Source organism: Arachis ipaensis, chromosome B4, assembly GCF_059453495.1.
Source record: "Arachis ipaensis isolate K30076 ecotype BB chromosome B4, ASM5945349v1, whole genome shotgun sequence".
Taxonomy (NCBI): domain Eukaryota; kingdom Viridiplantae; phylum Streptophyta; class Magnoliopsida; order Fabales; family Fabaceae; genus Arachis; species Arachis ipaensis.
In genome coordinates this window covers 96,696,360-96,722,693 of record NC_142439.1, presented here as the reverse complement: position 1 = coordinate 96,722,693, position 26,334 = coordinate 96,696,360, and the positions used below count along the sequence as shown (strand labels likewise).

At 37.1% G+C, this 26,334-nt stretch overlaps 1 protein-coding gene and 1 non-coding gene across 5 annotated transcripts; both read right to left on the bottom strand.

Annotated features, from left to right (window-relative positions):
• Nucleotides 1–1,250: 1,250 nt before the first annotated feature.
• LOC107639452 (uncharacterized) lies at nt 1,251–12,773 on the bottom strand. 4 transcript variants are annotated; one of them, XM_021121264.2, is made up of 17 exons: nt 12,380–12,755; nt 10,908–11,579; nt 8,818–9,227; nt 7,854–7,986; nt 7,669–7,721; nt 7,427–7,523; nt 5,192–6,144; nt 4,724–4,849; nt 4,360–4,432; nt 4,009–4,054; nt 3,813–3,885; nt 3,313–3,378; nt 2,756–2,833; nt 2,498–2,670; nt 2,270–2,316; nt 1,908–2,145; nt 1,251–1,831 (listed from the first exon to the last, which is right to left on the bottom strand). In XM_021121264.2, exons 3-17 carry the CDS (start codon nt 9,183–9,185, stop codon nt 1,473–1,475), a joined length of 2,883 nt encoding a protein of 960 aa, XP_020976923.1. In that variant the 5' UTR covers nt 9,186–9,227; nt 10,908–11,579; nt 12,380–12,755; the 3' UTR covers nt 1,251–1,472. The 4 variants fall into 4 exon arrangements, with proteins under 4 accessions (XP_020976923.1, XP_016198435.1, XP_088340237.1 ...); XM_016342949.3 differs by lacking the exon at nt 10,908–11,579 and having other exon boundaries at nt 12,380–12,773; XM_088484111.1 differs by lacking the exon at nt 10,908–11,579 and having other exon boundaries at nt 7,669–7,768; nt 12,380–12,767.
• An 8,354-nt stretch (nt 12,774–21,127) lies between these two features.
• LOC148568474 (small nucleolar RNA R71) lies at nt 21,128–21,235 on the bottom strand. Its single transcript, XR_015882635.1, has one exon. It is a non-coding gene; the product is annotated as a small nucleolar RNA R71 (small nucleolar RNA).
• Between the last annotated feature and the right edge of the window lie 5,099 nt (nt 21,236–26,334).

Genomic DNA, 26,334 nt, shown 5'->3' with positions numbered 1-26,334 from the left:
ATTAATTTGTAATTTATTGCATTTGATTTGAATAGGTAAGAAATTATCTTATTTTAATTTAGTCCTTAATTCACATTATTTGAGTTTGGCTCAATATATATGATTTGATTTTATTTGATTTAATTATTAGTTAAAATTATCTCAGTTACCTATTTTATTCAAAAATTTATTATTTAATGACTAATTAAATAATTAGTACACACAATAAATTTGATTTAATAAATTTAAAAAATAAATTGAAAATACTAACAGAACATTAAAAAATAAATTAAAAAATACTATCAAACCAAATTAATATAAATTATAATAAATTGTGTGATATTTAAATATCTAATTAAATTAATTACTTGATATAATTAGTTTATCGTAATAATTTGTATTTAATGAGTTAAAACAAATAAATCGAAAAATACTGTTCTATCATTAAGTGCAGAAACCCAATTTTTATATAATAGAATAGGCAGTAAAACACACTAAGTCTTCCGAGAGTGCGAATTGCAGCTTATCAGGGCGGGTTCTTTCCTTGCCTTAGGGTCCTTTGAGAACGATTAAAGCTAAAATCCTATTCTCTGTACTTAGCTTAGTTATTCGCGATCCCATTCTCTTCGATCCTATCTCTAATGGAGTCAAAAAAATAGGGATTTGGAAGAGAATCTCTTTGTCTTTGTTTCCACGAGCGGAAAGGTAAGCAAATCAAAGCATGTTCGATAAGTACTGTCTGAATGGTAGAATTCAGCGCATTAACTTAGGTGATGACCATGTTAAATGTATGTGGGGAAACATTGGTTTATGCCCTAAACATATAATCACAAATTAGTTTTAATTTTTTTTATGATTAGAGCGTAATAATCTTTTTTATAGTCGGTTTTGGTATCATAGTCTTATTGATACCATACAAACTTTAATGCAATTAGAATAGATGGATATTGATCGGTTAAAATTCCTTGAGGCTTTCATCCCATACAATGAAGTCAATATTCAAACAACCATATAAATGACTTGGTATTTTCATTTTTCATTAGAGCATATCCAAATAGAATTAAACTCTCATGATGATCCACACAAACAAAAGAAGTAAAAGACAAATCATAATTGAAACTTAAAAAACTCATTACCATCCAAAGTATTTACTCGTGAACCAATATCTACCCGAAAGTGTGATTAGGACAAACATTTTCTACTTTACAAGAAATAATATTTCTAATTTTCTAAAATATATCAGTAAAGATGGAGAAAATAGAAACTAGAAGTATGCAAATGAAATAATTCAATATGCAGGTGGAAAAGGATACAACAAAAGTATATACTTCGTTCAATCTGGTCATAAATCATAATTAACTAAGCAGGGCAAATTCTTTATCCCGCATGGCTACCCTACTATATATTATTCCCTAATTTTCTCCTGTTAATGTATTCTAAATTTACAACTACTATTCACATTTAAATAATCAAATTTTAAGTGAAACATGCTGTCACCTCTTCAAGGCCCATCTCCGATCAATATCAGTGTAAACAAACTCCTGACAACGTACAATTCCACCGGCTCCACCAAAGCACAACCATCTCTCACTACCCTTGTTCATGTTCCATCTCACTCTATGCAAAGCTACCATTTTGGAAGGAAAGACTTCTGGTATATGACCAAAATCTGCCTTCTCAGTATCATCCCCGAGATTACTTGTCGGCGCATCATCTTTGTAAACAAGAGAATTACTTTCTGCTGGTTTTTTCTTGTCGCTACCAGTCAGTTTTCGTCTTTTGGGCTCCTTCACGGAAGACAATGCTTCCTCACATTCTGATGCCATACCCAAATCGTCATCACCACAGAGCGCTACCACAACAAATTGAAGAATTGGTAATATTCTTGAGAAATTATTGCAGATATCATCAAATTTACAAAGGCAAACCTGAAGTATGAGAATCAGGATTCGAAGCCTTCGCCATCTCACCGGTTGCACTTTTTCTCAGCAAGTCTCGAAAAGATTGAGCATGCCGAACCCTTTCGATGGACCTCTTTAATGGAAAGGGACCAGTTGAAACTGAACTATTGACCACAAGAGTTGAGTCCTCCTCAGTTACTGACCCACAGAGGAAGAATGGAACAGTATGGTGTGAATCACCTATTTCTACTGCTTTAGTCGTAAGCTGAGTACATTAAAAAACATAGGTAAGAAATGGGCAGAAGGGCAGAGAAAATCAATTTTTATAAAGCATTAGTCAAGAACTGCTACAAATTTGAGGAATATCCAACAAAATGTTTTAAACTCACCTGAAAACGGAAGACAGTACCATCTGCACCACAGTATGCAACCATGCCTGGCACAACAAAAATAAAACTCATCTTTTAGATGATTTAGATGATGATGATGATGATGATAATAATTAGAGACAACACATTATTTAAGTAGTTCATCATGATATTTAGAAACCTTAGAGAGTCACAAATTACCATTAACTGATAGCATGTTTGCAAAGAATATAACCATTAAAAAGGTACCTGTGTTACGTGACACTTGAACATTCCATATGGCAGATGATGAGACTGAATAAGTGTGCAACCACGGTTGTCTTTTCCCATTGTATGTTTTTCCATTTACAGGGAATTCATTTGCAACCTTCACCAAGCTAATGGTTTTCATTGTCCCATCTTCAAAGGACATAATGATGCAACTATAAAACATAAACAAAACAACTCTAGGTTAATCATCATGATGAGGTCATACAGCAATTCTGTCCTGTTGAAATTATGCATTACCTTGGCTTTGGCAACCAATCCAGACTATATATGTTTCTTGGCACAGGTTGCATACTCCTCAAAGGACGAAATGGATTACTACACACACATTTTTATCAATAAATCAGAACACTGAACTAGGTTTTTACGCAAATCTAGCTAAAAACCGTTTGTAGGGAGATATGCGCCTTGACATAATGAGATGTCAATATTCATCCTTTCTACCCAAGGGGAGAACTAATTACTCATGCACACGCAGATACAAAAAAAATCGCAATTAACGTGCCATTTGAAGAGTGTTCACCAGTTTGCCAATCTTAGATAAGTTTTACAACATATAATATAATTGCCACATTATTTGGAAACAATGTCCTCTATACAGAAAATTATATTCTAAGATGAAGGTGATTATAAACGATTGGAAGACAGAAATTTAGAATAAACCTAAAATTAAATAAAATCTGGTCAAGGAATCGAGAAAGGAAAATTTTCATTGAGAAAAGGTATTGTGCTTCTAGTGCAGCATCAAAAGTTACAAAGTAGACAAAAAAACAAAAAGGAAAAGAAAAAGCACTAACCGCAGGTCCCAAAACTTAAGGCCTTCATGTCCAGCAGTAACTATTATATTGAAACTCTCAGGATCACTAAAATAAAACAACAAAAAACAAGATACAATAAAATCGCTTATCCTGATCAACATTACACAGGTAAACAATGAATAAGGCAGACTTACAAACCATGTTTTTAGACTTTCATCAAGAAGAAAAGGGGACAGTTACATGAATGAAATCAGTTGTGTGCACACTAAATGAAAAAGGAAAATTCCACAACAATTTCAAAAGCCCACGAACACAATAAGTTTCATAAACTATGTAAATAACTAGATCATATTAGGTTGAAGCTGGAAATCAATTAGAATCTTTTCAGTTTAACAAAATGGGAAAATAGAGAGGTGAAAATAATATTCCATTATAGTCTTTTAATTCTTCCAAATCCTATAAAGACAAATAGCAACAGAAAAATGTTTGATGCAATTAAATAACATGTCTGTATTGAATTGGTTTCAATCATTACTAACCCTTCAAATGGTGCCCAGGCAACGGCTCTAATAGGAGCTGCATCTCCCCTGAAACAAAGCACAGGCTTTGTATCTGCATATAAAAAATTGGGTCAGTAGAATTATTGTCTAGTGAATCTGATGACTTTGTTTTTCAACACAGCTACCTTCCCTAAGAACAAATATGTAAACATGAGTATGGCAACAAAAACATTACCATCACATTTAGATGAAGTCTTTATAGAGAATTTCCACAAAGCAACCTAAATATAAAGCAAAATACATTAGCAGATATACTTTATAAAGAGTATTGAGATGACAAGATACTTATGTTTGAACTGAACAATGATGGTGAGAAACAAATTTAACAATAAATGCAGAATTACAAAAATATAAAATAAATAAGGGTAATATTATCAAAATGACTTCTCTTTATCCCTCCCAATAAAACATCATGAATGAATTTATTTCTTAGTCTTACTAACCTACTATGAAAAAGTAAAACAAAATAAAATAAAATAATGAAGCGTAGAACGGAAAATAGAAGAATAGTTAACAAAAATTATACCATTCCATCATGGCAGCCCACAAGTAAATAGTCATGAGGGGGCATGACCGACCACTCCACTGTCAACGGAATGCTGTGATATCAAACAATGGATGAAATTAAACCAGTGACTAGGCTAAAAGGAAACTTATAATTACCGGCATCAAGCAAGTTCAACTACCATAGGCAGCGCAGCATGAACGTTTTAAATTGAAGCACTTTTTTAAAATGTGCTCACTTCCAATATACTTATCCAATAATCAGCCAAGTTAAAATTAAATATGTTAATTTATTTTTCCCCTCAGTGATTGAATTCGTACAATTTTTCCCCTAGAAGGAACAAGTTAAGTAACACCATAAAAAGAGAAAGAAGAAGGAAGCATGCCTTTGTTTTCCACCACGCTTCAACATTGAGCATTTAAATACAGGTGCCAATTTTATAAAACGAGGATCAGTGCCGTCCCTATGCTTATAAATCTCCCTCAACACACGAGGAAGAGGAACCTCCCACCTGCAATTGAAACTTAGACATGTTGATAAGGCAACAATAACAAGGAGCATCCCATAAAAGAGTTGTGAAAATATCTGATACAAAGAGATTTAATGTCAAAAGCAAATAGCATAACATATGAGAAGAGAAGAATAACCATATAGAATAGAGTTGAACAACTCCAAACATAAATTACACCCCTATTTTGATATTCTGATCTAAACTAAATTTCAGGATAGGGTGCTGTGCTATTCTACAAATTGCATCTGAATTATGAAAAATATCAAAAAAATTTCAACTACCTGTAAATTTTTTAAACAAGAACAATAATATCAATAGGAGATGAGGCATCAGATATCTTACACTTCTAGAGATCCGTTGCCCAACAAGACAGCAAGATAGCCCATTCGGTGTTTGCTTACTGGGTCATACATGTTGGGCGGTTGCCATTTCACATCCCATGCCACCTTTCCATTATGAGCTAGGCAAGACACAAGTTTTGGCATAGTCACATTCCCTGAAATAGAATTAGGGGCGACTACATTACCCATTGCAGAGCTGCCATGAGGTTGACTTGAGTCATTCTCAACCTGCGTCAATAGTGCCACATCTTCGTTGCATCCCACATCCCTATGGTTAGCTTTCAACCTACTACTTTTAACATGAGTTTCTAAGACAGTACTGCATGCAGAAGCAGCTTTCTTGGTTTGTTTCTGCTTTGCAACTGAACACTGTTGCAAGGCTGATTCATTGCGATTTCCATCAGCTGCATCTGAAAAATTTATTTCTGCTGAATCTTCTGGAACCTGAACTGCATGAGCTTGCACAGCTTGATTCTCAGAATTTGAAGAACATACAGTAGCTTCTTTTGAACTCTTTTTAGGCCTTCCTCTAGGCCTCTTTATTTGTGCTGATTTTTCAGTTGAGGCCTCAATTATTTTATGTCCTCTTCTACTCATGTCAATGATAGGTAATATTTCTTCATTGTTCCAACAAACCCCATCTGAAGCAGGAAGCTCAGAAGAACTTTCTGGAAACTGAACATCTAGGGCTGGTACGTACTGCGGGGTTTCACTATTTGTGTTATCAATTACTTTTCCTTTGGGATTCTTTCTAGGTCTTCCTCTAGGCCTCGTCACCTTTGTTGACTTGTCTTTTTTAGGTCTTCTTTTCCCCTTATTTGTTGAATAACATTTTTCTTCATCCTGCTCGCGGATATTTAGAAGACACCATATTTGTATAACACCTCTACCAGTCAGTGGGGCACCCATCTTGTGGTAAGAAGAACCAGGTGGATGAGTAGCAACAGCAACAAACTAATACGGAATAAAAAAATGTCACCCAATATACAAAATGCCAAGGTTATAAAAATGTACAAAAGACAAAAGTTATATCCTAAATTCCTAATAACTTCTTAGAAGGGCAAAGCTCATGCAAATGCAGACTAACATCCGAGAAAGTAGTAACATAATAATTCCAAATACTTATCTGTATCAAATATAACAATATAACATATGATAGTGCAACGCATTAAAAAGCTCTGTCAATTGCACTGCTATGATGGAAGACATGTTACTCCTTTCATCCATCTATTTTCATAAATCTAGTTGATGGAGAACACATGGTTAGTATCGCGATAAATACAATACAAATCGCTGGGATTATCAAAATCATGCCTGAATCGCTTGAATTGCATCTGAATCACTTGAATAGCAATTAATATTGCAATTTGCAAACTGAAGATTCAGGAACTGGCTGGGTTCCGGGAGTTTTAGATCAGATCAAACGCGTCCCAGTTTGCAAAAAATTATTTCTTTCGCTCCTTTTTTTTTCAATCAAAGCCACAATTGCAGCCGACTCCTTTCCTCTTCAGTTCCAATTTTATATAAGTGTTTATAATCGAGGGAAAAAACAACTATACTTTTCTTCCTTGCGGCGTTCTGCAACTGCAAGCAGACAGGCATCATTCTTCTGCAAGTGAAGCACCATTCACTCGGCCTCAGATGCATTATTATTTATTTGTTTTATTGAATCTTTGACTTCTTTTCTTTATATTATTTAATATCTAATGACTTGTGGAATTGTTTCTTGTCATTATTTTATTGTTGGAGGGCAATGTTATGTTTGATGTTGTTTTGCCTTATGCCTAGTACTTCGCTTGCTGTGTATTGATCATTTTGAAAATTGAATTGCAAAACTTATCCATAGTTTAATTACTTTCTGGTCATTTTTATTTCTGGATATTATTATGAGACATGAATTATATGGTTATTTAGAGGTTTAATTTTATTTATTATTGTTGTTTATATCTTATGATACACAATACAATACAATATGATATGATATACGATACAGAAAATTGATGTTTTGATACACGATATGTATATCTATTTAATAGTCTGGGATGGGAAACCTCTCCCATCCCATGAGTCTTCAAATAGACAATGAACCTTGACATGTTAGATCTCAAAACCAACAAATAGACAGAGTACACCATTTAGCTCATGTTCAAACTTCAAAAACTTCCCCATACAATAGTAAGCCAATAAAAAGTAGCTAAAAAGATGGCTTGAAAGGCGGGAGAGAGAAACCAAGTACCTCACATTTAGCTGAACAATCAGGCCTTTCATCTATCTGAGGGCACCAATCTAACGCCCATACAGGGCCTCCAACACACATCACAAAGTCTCTGCATCTACAGCATTTGAAGTGTTTGGCCAAGTTAAATGATGAGCAGCGATGGAATACAATAATTTGTCAGGAACTTCAAAGTGGGCAGTAATGCCCATACTGATGTCAATGGATCAAAAGACCACCGATAGGCAACATACTAGTGATACCTGGATTCCTGCAATTTGGTATCCACAGGATGCTCTTTGCTTTGCACATCACACTAAGAACGATACACAAAAAGATAATGAATTGTTTGCAACACAACACCTGTAACATTGTTACTAATCAAGAGGAATTTTGATAAGATGAGCTCTGAAGAGGAAACAAATAAAAGGATACAAACAGCTTATACCTGGGGAACAGTGGCTGATGAGAACTGAGGCAAAGTTATGGCTCCAGCATCTTTTTCCTCAGAGCTCTGACATCTCTCAGTTATGTAACCAAACCTAATGCTTTTTGGTGGATACCTAAAATCTCTCCATTCTCTACACATTTGAAAAACAAACACGCTAGGAATTACTTATTTTCATTCAAATTAACACATCCAAACAAACTGACTATCAAGCTGTTTTCAGCATCTACATCACTATTTTCTATTCTCGGGATATCTCAATCTTAAAGTAAGTTGAAAACAATGCATTTCAAAAGGAATCTTGTATTGCCATTTGTTTCAATTTCTTCTGACTGAAAATAGTGATCACTTTTACCAAAACAAATCAAAGTTTTTTAGAAAATATTTATCTTAACCACTTAACTTCAGCTCTTGCTATTTCAAAAATTTAAAAGTTTCCAAATATTCTTTAAAGCGAAAGATGAAATAATTAACTTCTCTTAAACTGAAAAGTGATTCCTTTAGTAGTTAAAAATCACTTTGTCCAAAACAAATTTAAATAATAAAAAATAAATATAGAAGCTAAAACAAGTGCACCTAAATATTCTACAAGCACATAAAAAATTATTGTTTCCTTATAAAATGTACCCTATTATGATTATAAATACTGAGATTATGTTGTACATGTTTATAGCTAGAGTTGTAGCTGAAACATCACCAAATAACTACCTCTAATGGCTCAAGCAACTAACTCTAACAAGCACTAAGATTGGTCACTCAGCTACAAATGAGAACTCAGCTATTCACTAAGACGCTCTTAACATTAACAATGGGTATAACTTCAATCTAGAAGCAACTCAAAACAGTTTCTAACTGATTCATATGCAATTAAAATAAACACACCTCTAATAATATTATAATAATTATAAAGTTTAAACATATTACAACAAATTCTATTTATTTTTCAAGAATTGAAATTAAGTACCTTAAAAATGTGAGGGAGGAAGAGAATCTCTGAACGTCACTGTGATCAAAATCAGTATTCTGATCTTCCCCGCATAGTGCCGCAATGTCATCAATGTATCTGAAGAAATTCTCAGCAGAATAGTCAAATGAAGAAACCCTAATCCCGCTACTATTAGTAGCATTGTTACTAGCGCCAACATCGTTACCACCACCATTGTCAATGCTTACAGCTGTAGCAGTAGCACCAGAATCAGCGCCACTGTTTGCCAGTGCAGAATCTTCTGGAACATTTCCATCCTTCTTTGGTTTTGTTTTCATGTTCTTCTTAGTGTTCTTCTTTCCTTTGAGGCCAAAAAGTTCAGCGATGCAAAGCTCGTCTGCTTCCATTCCCTCAAGTTTTAGAGAGACTCGAACTCTAAACGTGTTCCCCTGTTGTTGTTAACATAGTTACTAGGTAACCCAGTCATTATTAAATAAATATACAAAAGTATAAAAATACCAAAGGCCAACATCTACTAAAATATAAAGGTATGTAATAAGGTAGGGAACAGGAGTTCAAGGAGCCATCTCAAGCAGGGAAGGGCGGGAACACCAAAACAGAGGGAATACTGTAGCAAAATAAGTAATATATAGCACACCAAAAAAATGAAAAATTAGCTAAGGCCAAGCGCCATGTGAAGGATAACAAAATAAACAGTAGTTACAACAGCAGCCCGTAGGTACGCAAAATGCAACAAGTCACTGAATTCAATGTTCACATCACACTGTGGCACGTGTCTTATGCAAAATGATTTTTCTCTAAAACAAATTTGAATGAAGGTTGAATGAAATAATGAACCTGCACATCTACATTATTACTTAATAGACCAAACATTGCAGTAGGTGGATAGCTTGTGTCATCTCTTGAGTCAAAATCCTTCACCATTTTTCCCTCCATTATATGAATAATTCCATTCATCCATGTGTTGTCTTTTCATGCTACCTATTGGCCTGTGATGTGCCTAATGCATGCTCTCATGTGCCGATAATTACTCTAGTTCATTTTTTGGGTTGAATTCAAAGTAGTAGTAAGTGCTGATCGTGCTGTTATTCATTCCACTAAACTTTAAACGAAGACTTTTCTTTAATATTTCTACCTAAAGCATTGTACAAGTCCTTTGAGAGTTAATGCATTGAACCAAAAACATGTAGTGGTAAGTGAATTGTATTTGACTATAAAATGAGTAATATTTTGGTGCTTCACGAATCACTACATCACAGAACCCTTTATTTTCCCGGAGGCAGTTCACTAGCCTGCTAAGTGAAAATGGAGATTGGAGGGAAAAAAATCCATGACAGTGCAACGTGAGCAACACAAGTCAACTCGACATTAAATTCTACTTCTATAGTTCATTAGCTTTGAATTCATACAAATTAAAGCTTTTTACTTGATGGTTCCATGGTGTTTGTGATTATAGGTTGAATGGTTGTTGATGGGAATTTAGGGAATTTGATTTTACTGGAAATAACAAATTGATAAGTGGGAAAGCATCTGTTATTGGCTTCCTGTTGTTGGATTTTAAGTCGTTAACAGGTAAGGGACTTTTTGAAAAGGGACATGCTTCTTAGACTTGTATTGAGTATCTAATGCTCTCAATTAGACATCACCATCATCACTATATATCCCTTTTTAGCATTTAGCAATAGAGTGAATAACCAACCCGGCCCCTGACAATTTATTTTGGGATTCCCTTTATCTCATAATCTATATCTCAACCTTTCTTTCTTCCTTTTCTATTATTTTTCACTCATTTTCTTCCTCGATGCCACTTAGGCAATTAGCTATCAATTCCAATTAGGCAATTAAAAATCACCCTGCAGCAACGGAGCCTATTAACAATCAACAATTAGGCAATTAACAATCAACTCTAACAGAGTCTATTAGCAATTAACAATCAAATCGAACAGAGTCTATTCTCTAAATCTAATCAAACTATCACATTGACAAAATTAACTAATTGTTTTTAACTAAATCATTCTGAACACATTAAAAACTAAATTAACCAAATCACATTTTTTTATGAACAACAGATTAAAAACGAAAAATTTAAGCAAGAAATATCAAGTAACCTTCGGTGGTCTTCCAACGAGCAGAGTATGAAGGAAGAGCAAGAATGTGACACGGAGAAGCTGGCGACACTGCAGCAGTCCTTCTCCTTATGTTTACAACGCGGAGAACTAGCAGAATATGAGGGATGGGGAGACTGCCAGCGACGAGCACGCGAGGGGCGACGAGCACGCGAGGGGCGACGAGCGCGCGAGGGGCGACGAGCACGCGAGGGGCGACAAGCACGCGAGGGGCGACGAAACTGGACCTGGCGACGCGACGGACGACGAGGCTGGACCAGGCAAAGAGGCTGGCACGCAACGAACTGGACCTGGCGACGGACGACAAAGCGTGCGGGACCAGGCAAAGAAGCTGGTGCCGCGAAGAACGGCGGGACGGCGGCGGCAATGGAGGCTAGGGTTTGTCACCTCTTTTCTTTCTGTTGAGCGAGGGAAGCAGCCGTTTCAAAGTGAGAGAGTGAGAGTGGGTTGGGAGGGGGATCCTTCGCTGGATCAGGATTTTTTTTTTTTTTACGAAAAATTAAAACGACGTCGTTTTAAGGGATTTAAAAAAATTTTGAGCTAATTTGGATCATAGTTGTAAGAACCGAACCGGTGATCAAATCGGTCAAGCTACTGGTTTATTGGTTTACTGGTTCAACCAATAAATCACTGGTTGAACCGGTAAAACCGGTCCTACATAAAAAAAATATAAAATAGTCAAAAATTTGAAAATTTTAAAATACATATCTTCAATAGTATCTTAATTTGACACAATAAAAATAATAATCTTTAAAATTAGTTGTACTACTACAATTGAATTAATGTTCTCGGACAATATTCAATCTCAAATCTAATACTCCTGAATTCACCATCATGGCATGTTCATCCAACTTATAGCAGGTAATAATAATAATAATAATAATAATCATATCCTTGTCATATAGTTATTAGTTCATATATATGGTCACATTATTCAAATTAAAGTCTTAAAAGCCTTTCAAAATCACATTATACTATTGATTCTTTTTTCTAATTTCAAAACTAACAATAAATTTTCCAACACTATGCAGCAACATTATTATTAAAGGAATCACCATCAACAAAAAAATCAACAATCTGCCATTAACTAGTTCAACAATATAACAAGTTATAACTCAACAATATATACATAATTAACAATCTGCCATTAACCTATCGGTTATTCACTCCCTTCAACAAATTAAAATCTAGTTTGCAGACCAATCTGGATGAGACAGATTCTGGCACAGCAATGTTACATCAACAAAAACAACTATACCCACTACGAATCAGAAAAAAAAATCTAACAATCTACCATTAACTAGTTCAACAATATAACAAGTATAACTCAACAATATATACATAATCAACAATCTGCCATTAACCTATCAGTTATTCACTCCCTTCATCAAATTAAAATCCAACTAAATAACTAAAAAAAAACAGAGAACATATTTCACAGTTTGGAGACCAACCTGGATGAGGCAGATTCTGGCGACGGAGAGACAACACCGCAGCAGCGACTGAGGAGACGCGGCGGAGAGGTACCACCACAGCAGCGACGCAGGAGACGCGACGACGATGACGAGAGACGCGGAGCCACGAACCCGACGTACTCGGACACAATGTGAAGCCGGCGAGACGAAGCAGAGGAAGAGAGTCTTCGAGACTGAGAGGGACTGCGAGGAAGAGAGTGTTGGTGGAGGAAGAGAGTGTTGGTGTGATGAGGGGAGGAAGAGACTCGAGAAGTTGAGACTCGAGATTGTTGGTGTGATGAGGTGAGGAAGAGAGGCTTCGAGAGCTCCAGCCTCCAGGTCCAGGGGTCAGGGGAGGGGTACTGGGGATTGGGGTAGCCGTTTAGGTAGGGTTAGGGCTTTTTCTCTCTTTTTTTTTTAAAGAAACAAAACGACTGCGTTTTTCGGTAAGAAAAGAAAAAAAAAATGATTTCCGAACCGGCCGGGTTTCACAAAATCACCGGTTTTCCGGTTTTAATCCAAAACCGAGCGGTTCAAACGGTTCTCTCCGGTTTTGTTCCTTATGCGGTCAATTTACTGACCGGACCGGTCAAATGATCGATTTACTGATTTTTTTGTCAAACCGGCCAGTTCAATCCAGTTCTTACAACTATGATTTGGATTTCTCAAATTCATCGGTTCATCGGTTTTTAGTTTTTACTAAAACCGCCTGAGTGGAATCCACTTTTACCGGTTTTTTTTATTCGGGCCTATGTGTTTGCCAAGACTGATTCTGTGATTGGTCACTAGTTTTCTGGTCTGATCAGTTCTGTCGGGCCGATTTTATTTTATAATTATAGTTTAACAATATTCAAACTTAAAATTAAAATTAAAACTATAATCAAATATGTAAATTTAAACAAAAAAAAATTAAGAGGTTAAATTTAAATAATTTTTCTATGTCTTTATTTTTTTTAACTTAAATAATTTAAAATAATTTATATAATTTTAATAATAATTTATTTTAAAAGAATTTAAAAAATTAGAAATTAAGAGGCTTAATGTGAAGGGTTGAGAGGAGGACAATCTCATCCGAGAGGTAAACACTAAAAAATTATGGTATATATGTAGGTTTTTTTTATTGTTCTCCTACTATTTTAAAAAGTATTTATCAAAATGCCACAATTTAAAAATTATTATCTAATTGTCACCCTTTTTATTATAGTGGCAATCTTTTTTTTTCCCGCAATGTTGACGTGGATACGCTGAACTGAGTTGCATTCAAAGCATGAAAACGTTGAATCAACATACGCATGAAGATAGAGCACTTAGCCAATCCACATTTTCTACAAAGAAACATCGAACGGAGAACTAGCATGTGGACAAAAATGCCAAAGCTGAAGGTGCCTCTATATTGGAATTGACCGGTACAATAGCACTCCCTTCCATGCACCTTAGTCCAAACTCACTTGCTTTCTCCGCTCACTTTATCATTTTTACTTCTTGTTCCAGGGGTTACCTGAAACGGTAGTTTGGGCCTAAACGAGAAGTTCAGTCTCTTTCTGAGGTAGCATCCGACTTGTTCTTATGCCGAGGTGTCGCTATCTGAGTTTCTCATGAGGAGGTGTAGGGTGGTACCTGTAAGAGACTCTGATGCTTAAGTTAGCAAGGGTTTTAAGCAAGTTTTTAGTACATTAGAACGTGAATATACCTAAGGGGTGTCAGTGTATTTATAGTAGAGTCGGTAACCACCTTTTTGGAGTAGTTCCACCTTTGTTAGTGTTTATCTTAGGAGTTTGTTGGGATATATCTTTAAGTCGAGATAGAGATAGTAGGAAAGATTTGGGAAGGCAGTTACTTATTTTGGATAAGTAAAGCTGGACCTTTTTGTCGTGTCCGACCTCTTAAAAGGTCGGGTAAGTTTGGAGAAGCCATCCTTTTTTGGATGGGCCTTTTATCCTTATTAGGCCTGTCATTATTTCTTGGCCAAGGTATTAACAGTGCCCCTACTTGAATCCGGGCTTTCATGAGGTCGGGTTCAAGCATGTATAGTTCCTGTTTCCTATCTCGGGTACGTCGCCTTTATGAGGTCGAGTACTTAACGTGTTTCAAATTTTGAAACGTTGCCACTTTTATGATATGGCGAACATTACGCGATAGTTTTATAGGAATTTGCACGTGGCTTTAAAGAGGGGTGAAAAATGTCTTTTTTGCCCCTTGTTTCTTATAAAAGCTTCACGCCTTTCTTTTCCTCTTTTCCATTTTTGAAAACACTTCTTTCTGCTTCATTTCCTTTATCCAAAATCCTTTGTTATTCTTCCACTGTTCTTGCTTCACAACAACGTTCTTAGCTCAAGATTTCTCCATCTTGAATCTTTTGAAGATTTTTGTGCGCTTCGAAAAGGAACATTCAAGCTTTCTTTCTATTTGACGTGCCCTTCCATTCGTGTGTTTTTCCAAGGTTGGTGTTTTTACCCATCTTGGTTGTTGTTTTCAACTGTTCTGGGTTCTTGTATCTATTTTGAATGATACTTTGAATGATGTTTGGAAATATTTGTTGATGATGGGAGTTTTATTTTTCCCTTTAACTGCCACTACTTGTTTGTTCTTGAAAACATTTTTTTAACTTGTCTATTGTTTGAGATTGTTGCTATGGACTTTGATTGTGTTGTCCCCAAATGGTGTTGTATTTGCTTGTTCGAAAGTGACATCATTTTCTAACTGTTGAATTTGTTTATGAAAACAGTTTTTTGAAATCGCTATTCTATAAAAACCCGACTTCCTTTAGTTGGTGTTCGAGTTCATTTCGTGACAGCTTCTTTGTTTGATGTATTTGTAGGTATAACTTTATGTCTCAATCTATTATTCACGATATGTCAACAAAAGTCTCTTCTTCTCTTTTAACTTGGGTAGACACTTCTGTCCTAACTCATGTTCCTGTGATTGATAGAGAGTATGCCGAAACTTTTCGTAGGCACCATAGGTTGTGTGAGAACCAGGAAGATGAACGAAACTACGAGATAGTCTTGGCTGATCCCGAAGAGAGGGTATGCTTTCCCCTATTAGATAGGTCGGAAATCCCCTTCTTTTACTCTTATGATTGCTTTTCATCTAAGATAGACGTTAGGCTTCCATTTTCTGATTTTGAGATTAATGTCCTCTCGACTCGCAACGTTCCCCCTTCCCAACTTCACCCTAATTATTGGGCCTTTCTGAAAATATGCCAACTTCTATGTCGGAAGCTTGATGTTCGACCTTCCCTCAAAGTTTTCTTTTACCTCTTTGTTCTAGTGAAGCCATTTGGTTCAAAAAAGCTAGCTTGGATTTTCTTTCATGCCATTCAGGGTAGGAAGGTTTTCTCTATCTTTGAAGAGTACTTTCATGATTTTAAAATTTACTTCTACAAAATCCGAGCTGTTGAGGATGCCCGACCTTTCTTCTTAGATGAGAATGATGAACCCTGTTCTTGTTATACTGGAAAGAGAAACCCGTGATAGCCAATTAAATGTAGATGATTTAGATGGCCTTGAGAAGAGTTTAGTTGGCTTACTTCAAGAGTGCTTGGGTCAGGCTCCTTATTTGGACAGCAAAATATTTTTTGGGGATCCCAATCAACTTCAGTCCGAGCTAGGTAGCTTTCTTACTTTGTGCTTATAAATTTTGGTTGTAAGTTTATGTTGGCGACTAATGTGCTTTTACTTGCAAAAAGAATGGCTCTCAAGTCGGCTACCATGAAGATACTCTAGGCCACCAGAAAGAACGTCGCAGCTTCAAAGTCAGACTCGGGCGCCGCAGCTTCAAAAAAAATTATACACGTCCCAGCATCTCGACTAATTCCTTATGACCCTCCTCCGGATAGTCCGTGGTTCGTCCTCCTCCTTCTTCATCCGAACATCCTCCAAAAAGACAAAAGACTGCTGAGGGGGAAAGTATTTATGACAAGGGCTTCAACGGGCTTGCTTGGAGTGAAAAACACATTCTTCCCTACAGCCATATTAGTATGGATGATGTGACCCCCAAGAACCATCTCCAACTCCTAGCCCGAGGTGAAATTTGGACAACAGGTGTATGCGCTGCCTTGGCCAAGGAATTAGAGAAAACTCCCCTTAGCACCACCCACGGCTCCTTGGTGGCTGCTCAAGCTGAGAGGGAGAAGTTGAAAGAGATAAAGAAGGAGCTTGAGGAGGAGAGAGATAGATTGACGTCCGACTTACATAAAGCTCGGGCCAAGGCAAAAAAGGCAGAGGTGGCCTTGGCCATGTCGGAGGGATTAAAGAAGAAGGCAGAGGAGAGCTATACCCGTATTTTTGGAGAGAGGCTTGACCTTGAGGAGGAGCTGGCTTAGTCTTGGGATAAATATGCAACACTTGATGAGTCTGTGGCTAAGGGAATGGATGAGATGTTTACGAACCTGAAAGCCCAGATCCAAATTATTGCTCTCGAGGGGGATTTTTCCTTGTACAGCCAAGATAATATTGTAGTAGATAGGAAGATCGTCGTGACTTCTGAGGATGATGAGGAGGTTCCTTTGCCCGACCTGAAGGCTTCAGGTGCAGAGGTCGATTAGACACCTCAGAATCCCAAGGTTCTCCCTGAGGTTGTCAACGTCGAGCTTCTTCCTTTGCCGACTAGTCCTATTCCAGATGTGCCAGTTTCTGAGTATGGCTCAATTCCTTCTGCCCAAGTGATGAGCGGATAATTTATACGCTTTTTGGCATTGTTTTTAGTATGTTTTTAGTAGGATCTAGTTACTTTTAGGGATGTTTTCATTAGTTTTTATGTTAAATTCACATTTCTGGACTTTACTATGAGTTTGTGTCTTTTTCTGTGATTTCAGGTATTTTCTGACTGAAATCGAGGGACTTGAGCAAAAATCAGATTCAGAGGTTGAAGAAGGACTGCTGATGCTGTTGGATTCTGACCACCCTGCACTCAAAGTAGATTTTCTGGAGCTACAGAACACGAAATGGCGCGCTTCTAATTGCGTTGGAAAGTAGACATCTAGGGCTTTCCAGCAATATATAATAGTCCATACTTTGGCTAAGAATAGACGACGAAAACTGGTGTTCAACGCCAGCTCTCTGCCCAATTCTGGCGTCCAGCGCCAAAAAAGGATCCAAAACCAGAGTTGAACGCCCAAACTGGCACAAAAACTGGCGTTCAACTCCAAGAAGGACCTCTACACGTGCAACACTCAAGCTCAGCCCAAGTACACACCAAGTGGGCCCCGGAAGTGGATTTATGCATCAATTACTTACTCCTGTAAACCCTAGTGACTAGTTTATTATAAATAGAACTTTTTATCATTGTATTCAGAGTCTGGGTTACTCCGGTTCCCCTCTGGGGCCGAGACCAATGAACTCCATTATCACTTATGTATTTTCAACGGTAGAGTTTCTGCACTCCATAGATTAAGGTGTAGAGCTCTGCTGTTCCTCAAAGATTAATGCAAAGTACTACTGTTTTCTATTCAATTCATCTTATTTCGCTTCTAAGATATTCATTCGCTCTTCAACCTGAATGTGATGAACGTGACAATCATCATCATTCCCTATGAACGCGTGCCTGACAACCACTTCCGTTCTACCTTCGACTGAATGAGTATCTCTTAGATCTCTTAATTAGAATCTTCGTGGTGTAAGCTAGAATGATGGTGGCATTCAAGAGAATCCGGAAAGTCTAAACCTTGTCTGTGGTATTCTGAGTAGGATTCAATGATTGAATGACTGTGACGAGCTTCAAACTCGCGATTGCTGGGCGTAGTGACAGACGCAAAAGGATAGTAAATCCTATTCCAGCATGATCGAGAACCGACAGATGAATAGCCGTGCCGTGACAGGGTGCGTTGACCATTTTCACTGAGAGGATAGGATGAAGCCATTGACAAGGGTGATGCCTCCAGACGATTAGCCGTGCCGTGACAGGGCATTTGGATCATTTTTTCGAGAGAAGACCGAAAGTAGCCATTGACAATCGTGATGTATCACATAAAGCCAGCCATGGAAAGGAGTAAGACTGATTGGATGAAGATAGCAGGAAAGCGGAGGTTCAGAGGAACGAAAGCATCTCTATTCGCTTATCTAAAATTCTCACCAATGATTTACATAAGTATTTCTATCCCTATTTTATTAACTATTTTCGAAAACCCCATTACTATTTTATATCCGCCTGACTGAGATTTACAAGGTGACCATAGCTTGCTTCATACCAACAATCTCCGTTGGATTCGACCCTTACTCACGTGAGGTATTACTTGGACGACCCAGTGCACTTGCTGGTTAGTTGTGCGAAGTTGTGAACCAGGGTATTGGCATCATGTTTTTGGCGCCATTACCAGGGAAAGAAAGAGCGATGAATTTTACATAATCACAATTTCTGCGCACCAAGTTTTTGGCGCCGTTGCCAGGGATTGTTCGAGTTTGGACAACTGACGGTTCATCTTGTTGCTCAGATTGGGTAACTTTCTTTTCGTTTTCTTTTCAAAAAAGTTTTCAAAAATCTTTCAAAAATTTCTCCTTTGTTTTCGAAAAAAAATTTCAAAAAAAAAAATTTTTTTAAAATAAAAATGTTTTCAAAAATTTTATAATTTTGTTCAAAATTTTTAAGAATGAATTCTAGTGTTTCATAAAGCATGTTGAAGCCTGGCTGGCTGTAAAGCTACTACTGTAGGGCATGTTAGACGTATCATGTCTGAGTTACATACTAAAGCTTGGCTAGCTATTAAGCCATGCCTGACCCTTTGATTGGAGCTTTAGAGAATAAGATTCCTGGAATTCATATTAAAAATTTTGAATCCTTATTTTTCTTTTCAAAATGATTTTCGAAAAAAATTAAAGAAAATACAAAAAAAAATCATAAAATCATAAAAATCAAAAATATTTTTGTGTTTCTTGTTTGAGTCTTGAGTCATGTTATAAGTTTGGTGTCAATTGCATGTGCATCTTGCATTTTTTTCGAAAATTCATGCATTCATAGTGTTCTTCATGATCTTCAAGTTGTTCTTGGTAAGTCTTCTTGTTTGATCTTTGCATTTGCATGTTTTGTGTCTTTTCTTGTTTTTCATATGCATTCTTGAATTCTTAGTGCCTAAGCATTAAAGATTTCTAAGTTTGGTGTCTTGCATGTTTTCCTTGCATTAAAAATTTTTCAAAAATGTGTTCTTGATGTTCATCATGATCTTCATAGTGTTCTTGGTGTTCATCTTGACATTCATAGCATTCTTGCATGCATTCATTGTTTTGATCCATAACTTTCATGCATTGCATCATTTTTCTTGTTTTTTCTCTCTCATCATAAAAATTCAAAAATCAAAAAAATATCTTTCCCTTTTTCTCTCTCATAAATTCGAAAATGAGATTTGACTTTTTCAAAAATTTTTAAAATCTAGTTGTTTTCATGAGTCAAATCAAATTTTCAATTTAAAAATCTCATCTTTTTCAAAATCTTTTTCAAAAATCAAATCTTTTTCATTTTTCTGAGTTATTTTCGAAAATTTCAAAAACATTTTTCAAAAATCTTTTTCTTAATTTTACATCATAATTTTCGAAAATAACATCACCAATTAATGTTTTGATTCAAAAATTTTAAGTTTGTTACTTACTTGTTAAGAAAGATTCAAACTTTAAGTTCTAGAATCATATCTTGTGATTTCTTGTGAATCAAGTCATTAATTGAGATTTTAAAAATCAAATCTTTTTCAAAAACTAATTTCTATCATATCTTTTCAAAAATATCTTCTTATCTTATCTTTTTCAAAAATTTGATTTCAAAATATCTTTTCTAACTTCCTAACTTCTTATCTTTTCAAAATTTGTTTCAACTAACTAACTAACTTTTTGTTTGTTTCTTATCTTTTTCAAAACCACCTAACTAACTCTCTCTCTCTCTAATTTTCGAAAATATCTCCCCCGTTTTTTCAAAATTTCTTTTTAATTAATTAATTATTTTAATTCTTAATTTTCATTTTCGAAAATTACTAACCTTTTTCAAAAACTACTTTCGAAAATCACTAACTCTTTTTCAAAAATTATTTTCGAAAATCCTCTCCCTCTTTCCTCTTATTCTATTTATTTATTCATCCACTAACATCTCTTCCTCACATCACTCACCAAATTTGAACCCCCTCTTCTATCTGTGTTCGAATTTTTCTTCTTCTTCTTTTTCTACTAACAATAAGGAACCTCCTTGCTGTGACATAGAGGATTCCTCTTCTTTTCTTTTTTTCTTCTCTTTCTTATGAGCAGGGACAGAGAAAAAGGCATTCTTGTTGAAGCTGATCCAGAACCTGAAAAGACTCTGAAGAGGAAACTAAGAGAAGCTAAACTACAACAATCCAGAGACAACTTGATTGAAAATTTCGAACAAGTAAAGGAGATGGCAGCCGAACCCAACAACAATGCAAGGAGAATGCTTGGTGACTTTACTGCACCAAATTCCAATTTACATGGAAGAAGCATCTCCATTCCTACAATTGGAGCAAACAATTTTGAGCTGAAACCTCAGTTAGTTTCTCTGATGCAGCAGAACTGCAAGTTTCATGGACTTCCATCTGAAAATCCTTTTCAATTCTTAACTGAATTCTTGCAGATCTGTGATACTGTTAAGACTATTAGAGTAGATCCTGAAGTCTACAGGCTCATGCTTTTCCCATTTGCTGTAAGAGATAGAGCTAGAATATGGTTGGACTCTCAACCTAAAGATAGCCTGAACTCTTGGGATAAGCTGGTCACGGCTTTCTTAGCCAAGTTCTTTCCTCCTCAAAAGCTGAGCAAGCTTAGAGTGGATGTTCAAACCTTCAAACAAAAAGATGGTGAATCCCTCTATGAAGCTTGGAAAAGATACAAGCAGCTGACCAAAAAGTGTCCTTCTGACATGCTTTCAGAATGGACCATCCTGGATATATTCTATGATGGTTTGTCTGAGTTATCAAAGATGTCATTGGATACTTCTGCAGGTGGATCCATTCACCTAAAGAAAACGCCTGCAGAAGCTCAAGAACTCATTGACATGGTTGCTAATAACCAGTTCATATACACTTCTGAGAGGAATCCTATGAGTAATGGGATGCCTATGAAGAAGGGAGTTCTTGAAGTTGATACTCTGAATGCCATATTGGCTCAGAACAAAATATTGACTCAGCAAGTCAATATGATTTCTCAAAGTCTGAATGGAATGCAAGCTGCATCCAACAGTACTCAAGAGGCTTCTTATGCAGAAGAAGCTTATGATCCTGAAAACCCTGCAATAGCAGAGGTAAATTACATAGGTGAACCTTATGGAAACACCTATAACTCATCATGGAGAAATCATCCAAATTTCTCATGGAAGGATCAAAAGCCTCAACAAGGCTTTAATAATGGTGGAAGAAACAGGTTTAACAATAATAAACCTTTTCCATCCTCCACTCAGCAACAGACAGAGAACTCTGAACAAAATACTTCTAATTTAGCAAACTTAGTCTCTGATCTATCTAAGGCCACTGTGAGTTTCATGAATGAAACAAGGTCTTCCATTAGAAATTTGGAAGCACAAGTGGGCCAGCTGAGTAAAAGGATCACTGAAATCCCTCCTAGTACTCTCCCAAGCAATACAGAAGAGAATCCAAAAGGAGAGTGCAAGGCCATTGACATAAGCATCATGGCCGAACCTGTAAGGGAAGGAGAGGACGTGAATCCCAAGGAGGAAGACCCCCTGGGACGTCCAGTGGTCAACAAGGAGCTTCCCTCTGAGGAACCAAAGGACTCTGAGGCTCATCTAGAGACCATAGAGATTCCATTGAACCTCCTTATGCCATTCATGAGCTCTGATGAGTATTCTCTTCTGAAGAGAATGAGGATGTCACTGAAGAGCAAACTGCCAAGTTTCTTGGTGCAATCATGAAGCTGAATGCCAAATTATTTGGTATTGAAACTTGGGAAAATGAACGTCCCTTGTTCACCAATGAACTAAGTGATCTGGATCAACTGACATTGCCTCAGAAGAGACAGGATCCTGGAAAGTTCATAATACCTTGTACCATAGGCACCATGATCTTTAAGGCTTTGTGTGACCTTGGTTCAGGAATAAACCTCATGCCCCTCTCTGTAATAGAGAAACTGGGAATCTATGGGGTACAAGCTGCTAGAATCTCATTAGAGATGGCAGATAATTCAAGAAAATAGGCTTATGGACAAGTAGAGGACGTGTTAGTAAAGGTTGAAGGCCTTTACATCCCTGCTGATTTCATAGTCCTGGATACTGGAAAGGAAGAGGATGAATCCATCATCCTAGGAAGACCTTTCCTGGCCACAGCAAGAGCTGTGATTGATGTGGACAGAGGAGAATTGATCCTTCAATTAAATAAGGACAACCTTGTGTTTACAACTCAAGGATCTCTCTCTGCATCTATGGAGAGGAAGCAGAAAAAGCTTCTCTCAAAGCAGAGTCAAACAAAGCCCCCACAGTCAAACTCTAAGTTTGGTGTTGGGAGGCCATAACCAAACTCTAAGTTTGGTGTTGAACTCCCATATCCAAACTCTAAGTTTGGTGTTGGAGAGTCTCAACAAAGCTCTGCACGCTTGTGAGGCTCCATGAGAGCCCACTGTCAAGCTATTGACATTAAAGAAGCGCTTGTTGGGAGGCAACCCAATGTTTATTTATCTAATTTTGTTTTTGTTTTTCATGTTTTCTTAGGTTCATGATCATGTGGAGTCACAAAATAAACAAAAAAAATTAGAAACGGAATCAAAAACAGCAGAAGAAAAATCACACCCTGGAGGAAGCACCTGTCTGGCGTTCAACGCCAGAACAGAGCATGGTTCTGGCGCTGAACGCCCAAAATGGGCAGCATCCTGGTGCTAAATGCCCAGAACAAGCATGGTTCTGGTGTTCAACGTCAGAAATGGCAACAAATGGGCGTTGAACGCCCAAAATGGGCACCAACCTGGCGCTGAACGCCCAGAGTTGTGTGCAAAGGTATTTTACATGCCTAGTTGGTGCAGGGATGTAAATACTTGACACCTCAGGATCTGTGGACCCCACAGGATCACCTCAGGATCTGTGGACCTCACAAGATCCCTACCCACCTCACCCTCTCTCTTTCCATTCATGATCATCCCTTCTGTTTTCTATTCACCACTCACATCCATACACACATCCCTCCATCTCCTCCATATCTTCTTCTTCTTCTATTCTTTCTTCTTTTGCTCGAGGGCGAGCAACATTCTAAGTTTGGTGTGGCAAAAGCATAAGCTTTTTGTTTTTCCATTACCATTGATGGCACCTAAACCTCTAAAAGAGGGGAAGGGAAGACAAAGGCTTCCACCTCCTAGTCATGGGAGATGGAAAGATTCATCTCAAGGGTCTATAGCTCAGTGGTAGAACATGTGGCTGCAAATCAAGAGATCCCTGAGATACCTCAGGGGATGCACTTCCTTCCACATAAATATTAGGAGCAAATCAACACCTCCCTAGGAGAATTAAGTTCCAACATGGGACAATTAAGGGTGGAACATCAAGAGCACTCTATCATCCTTCATGAAATAAGAGAAGATCAAAAAGCAATGAGGGAGGAGCAACAAAGACAAGGAAGATACATAGAAGAGCTCAAGGACATCTTTGGTTCCTCAAGAAGGAAACGCCACCATCACTAAGGTGGATTCATTCCTTGTTCTTATTTCTTCTGTTTTTCATTTTCTATGTTATGTGCTTATCTATATTTGTGTCTTCATTACATGATCATTAGTAGTTAGTAACTTTGTCTTAAAGATATGAACGTCCTATGAATCCATCACCTCTCTTAAATAAAAACTGTTTTAATTCAAAAGAACAAGAAGTACATGAGTTTCGAATTTACCCTTGAACTTAGTTTAATTATATTGATGTGGTGACAATGCTTCTTGTTTTCTGAATGTATGCTTGAACAGTGCATATGTCTTTTGAAGTTGTTGTTTAAGAATGTTAAATATGTTGGCTCTTGAAAGAATAATGACAAGAAGACATGTTATTTGATAATCTGAAAAATCATAAAAATTATTCTTGAAGCAAGAAAAAGCAGCAAAGAACAAAGCTTGCAGAAAAAAAAAGAGAAAAAAAAAATAGGCGAAAAAAAAAATAATAGAAAGAAAAAGAAAAAGCAAGCAGAAAAAGCCAAAAGCTCTTAAAACCAAGAGGCAAGAGCAAAAAGCCAATAACCCTTAAAACCAAAAGGCAAGGGCAAATAAAAAGGATCCCAAGGCTTTAAGCATCAGTGGATAGGAGGGCCTAAAGGAATAAAATCCTGGTCTAAGTGGCTAAACCAAGCTGTCCCTAACCATGTGCTTGTGGCGTGTAGGTGTCAAGTGAAAACTTGAGACTGAGCGGTTAAAGTCAAGGTCCAAAGCAAAAAAAGAGTGTGCTTAAGAACCCTGGACACCTCTAATTGGGGACTTTAGCAAAGCTGAGTCACAATCTGAAAAGGTTCACCCAATTATGTGTCTGTGGCATTTATGTATCCGGTGGTAATACTGGAAAACAAAGTGCTTAGGGCCACGGCCAAGACTCATAAAGAAGCTGTGTTCAAGAATCATCATACTGAACTAGGAGAATCAATAACACTATCTGAACTCTGAGTTCCTATAGAATCCAATCATTCTGGACTTCAATGGATAAAGTGAGATGCCAAAACTATTCAAGAGGCAAAAAGCTATAAGTCCCGCTCATCTTATTGGAGCTATGTTTCATTGATAGTTTGGAATTTATAGTATATTTTCTTCTTTTTATCCTATTTGATTTTCAGTTGCTTGGGGACAAGCAACAATTTAAGTTTGGTGTTGTGATGAGCGGATAATTTATACGCTTTTTGGCATTGTTTTTAGTATGTTTTTAGTAGGATCTAGTTACTTTTAGGGATGTTTTTATTAGTTTTTATGTTAAATTCACATTTCTGGACTTTACTATGAGTTTGTGTGTTTTTCTGTGATTTCAGGTATTTTCTGACTGAAATTGAGGGACTTGAGCAAAAATCAGATTCAGAGGTTGAAGAAGGACTGCTGATGCTGTTGGATTCTGACCTCCCTGCACTCAAAGTGGATTTTCTGGAGCTACAAAACTCAAAATGGCGCGCTTCTAATTGCGTTGGAAAGTAGACATCCAGGGCTTTCCAGCAATATGTAATAGTCCATACTTTGGCCAAGAATAGACGACACCAACTGGCATTCAACGCCATCTCTCTGCCTAGTTCTGGCGTCCAGCGCCAGAAAAGGATCCAAAACCAGAGTTGAACGCCCAAACTGGCACAAAAACTGGCGTTCAACTCCAAGAAGGACCTCTACACGTGCAACACTCAAGCTCAGCCCAAGCACACACCAAGTGGGCCCCGAAAGTGGATTTATGCATCAATTACTTACTCCTGTAAACCCTAGTGACTAGTTTATTATAAATAGAACTTTTTATCATTGTATTCAGAGTCTGGGTTACTCCGGTTCCCCTCTGGGGCCGAGACCAATGAACTCCATTATCACTTATGTATTTTCAAGGGTAGAGTTTCTGCACTCCATAGATTAAGGTGTAGAGCTCTGCTGTTCCTCAAAGATTAATGCAAAGTACTACTGTTTTCTATTCAATTCATCTTATTTCGCTTCTAAGATATTCATTCGCTCTTCAACATGAAGTTGATGAACGTGACAATCATCATCATTCCCTATGAACGCGTGCCTGACAACCACTTCCGTTCTACCTTCGACTGAATGAGTATCTCTTAGATCTCTTAATTAGAATCTTCGTGGTGTAAGCTAGAATGATGGCGGCATTTAAGAGAATCCGAAAAGTCTAAACCTTGTCTGTGATATTCTGAGTAGGATTCAATGATTGAATGACTGTGACGAGCTTCAAACTCGCGATTGCTGGGCGTAGTGACAGACGCAAAAGGATAGTAAATCCTATTCCAGCATGATCGAGAACCGACAGATGAATAGCCGTGCCGTGACAGGGTGCGTTGACCATTTTCACTGAGAGGATAG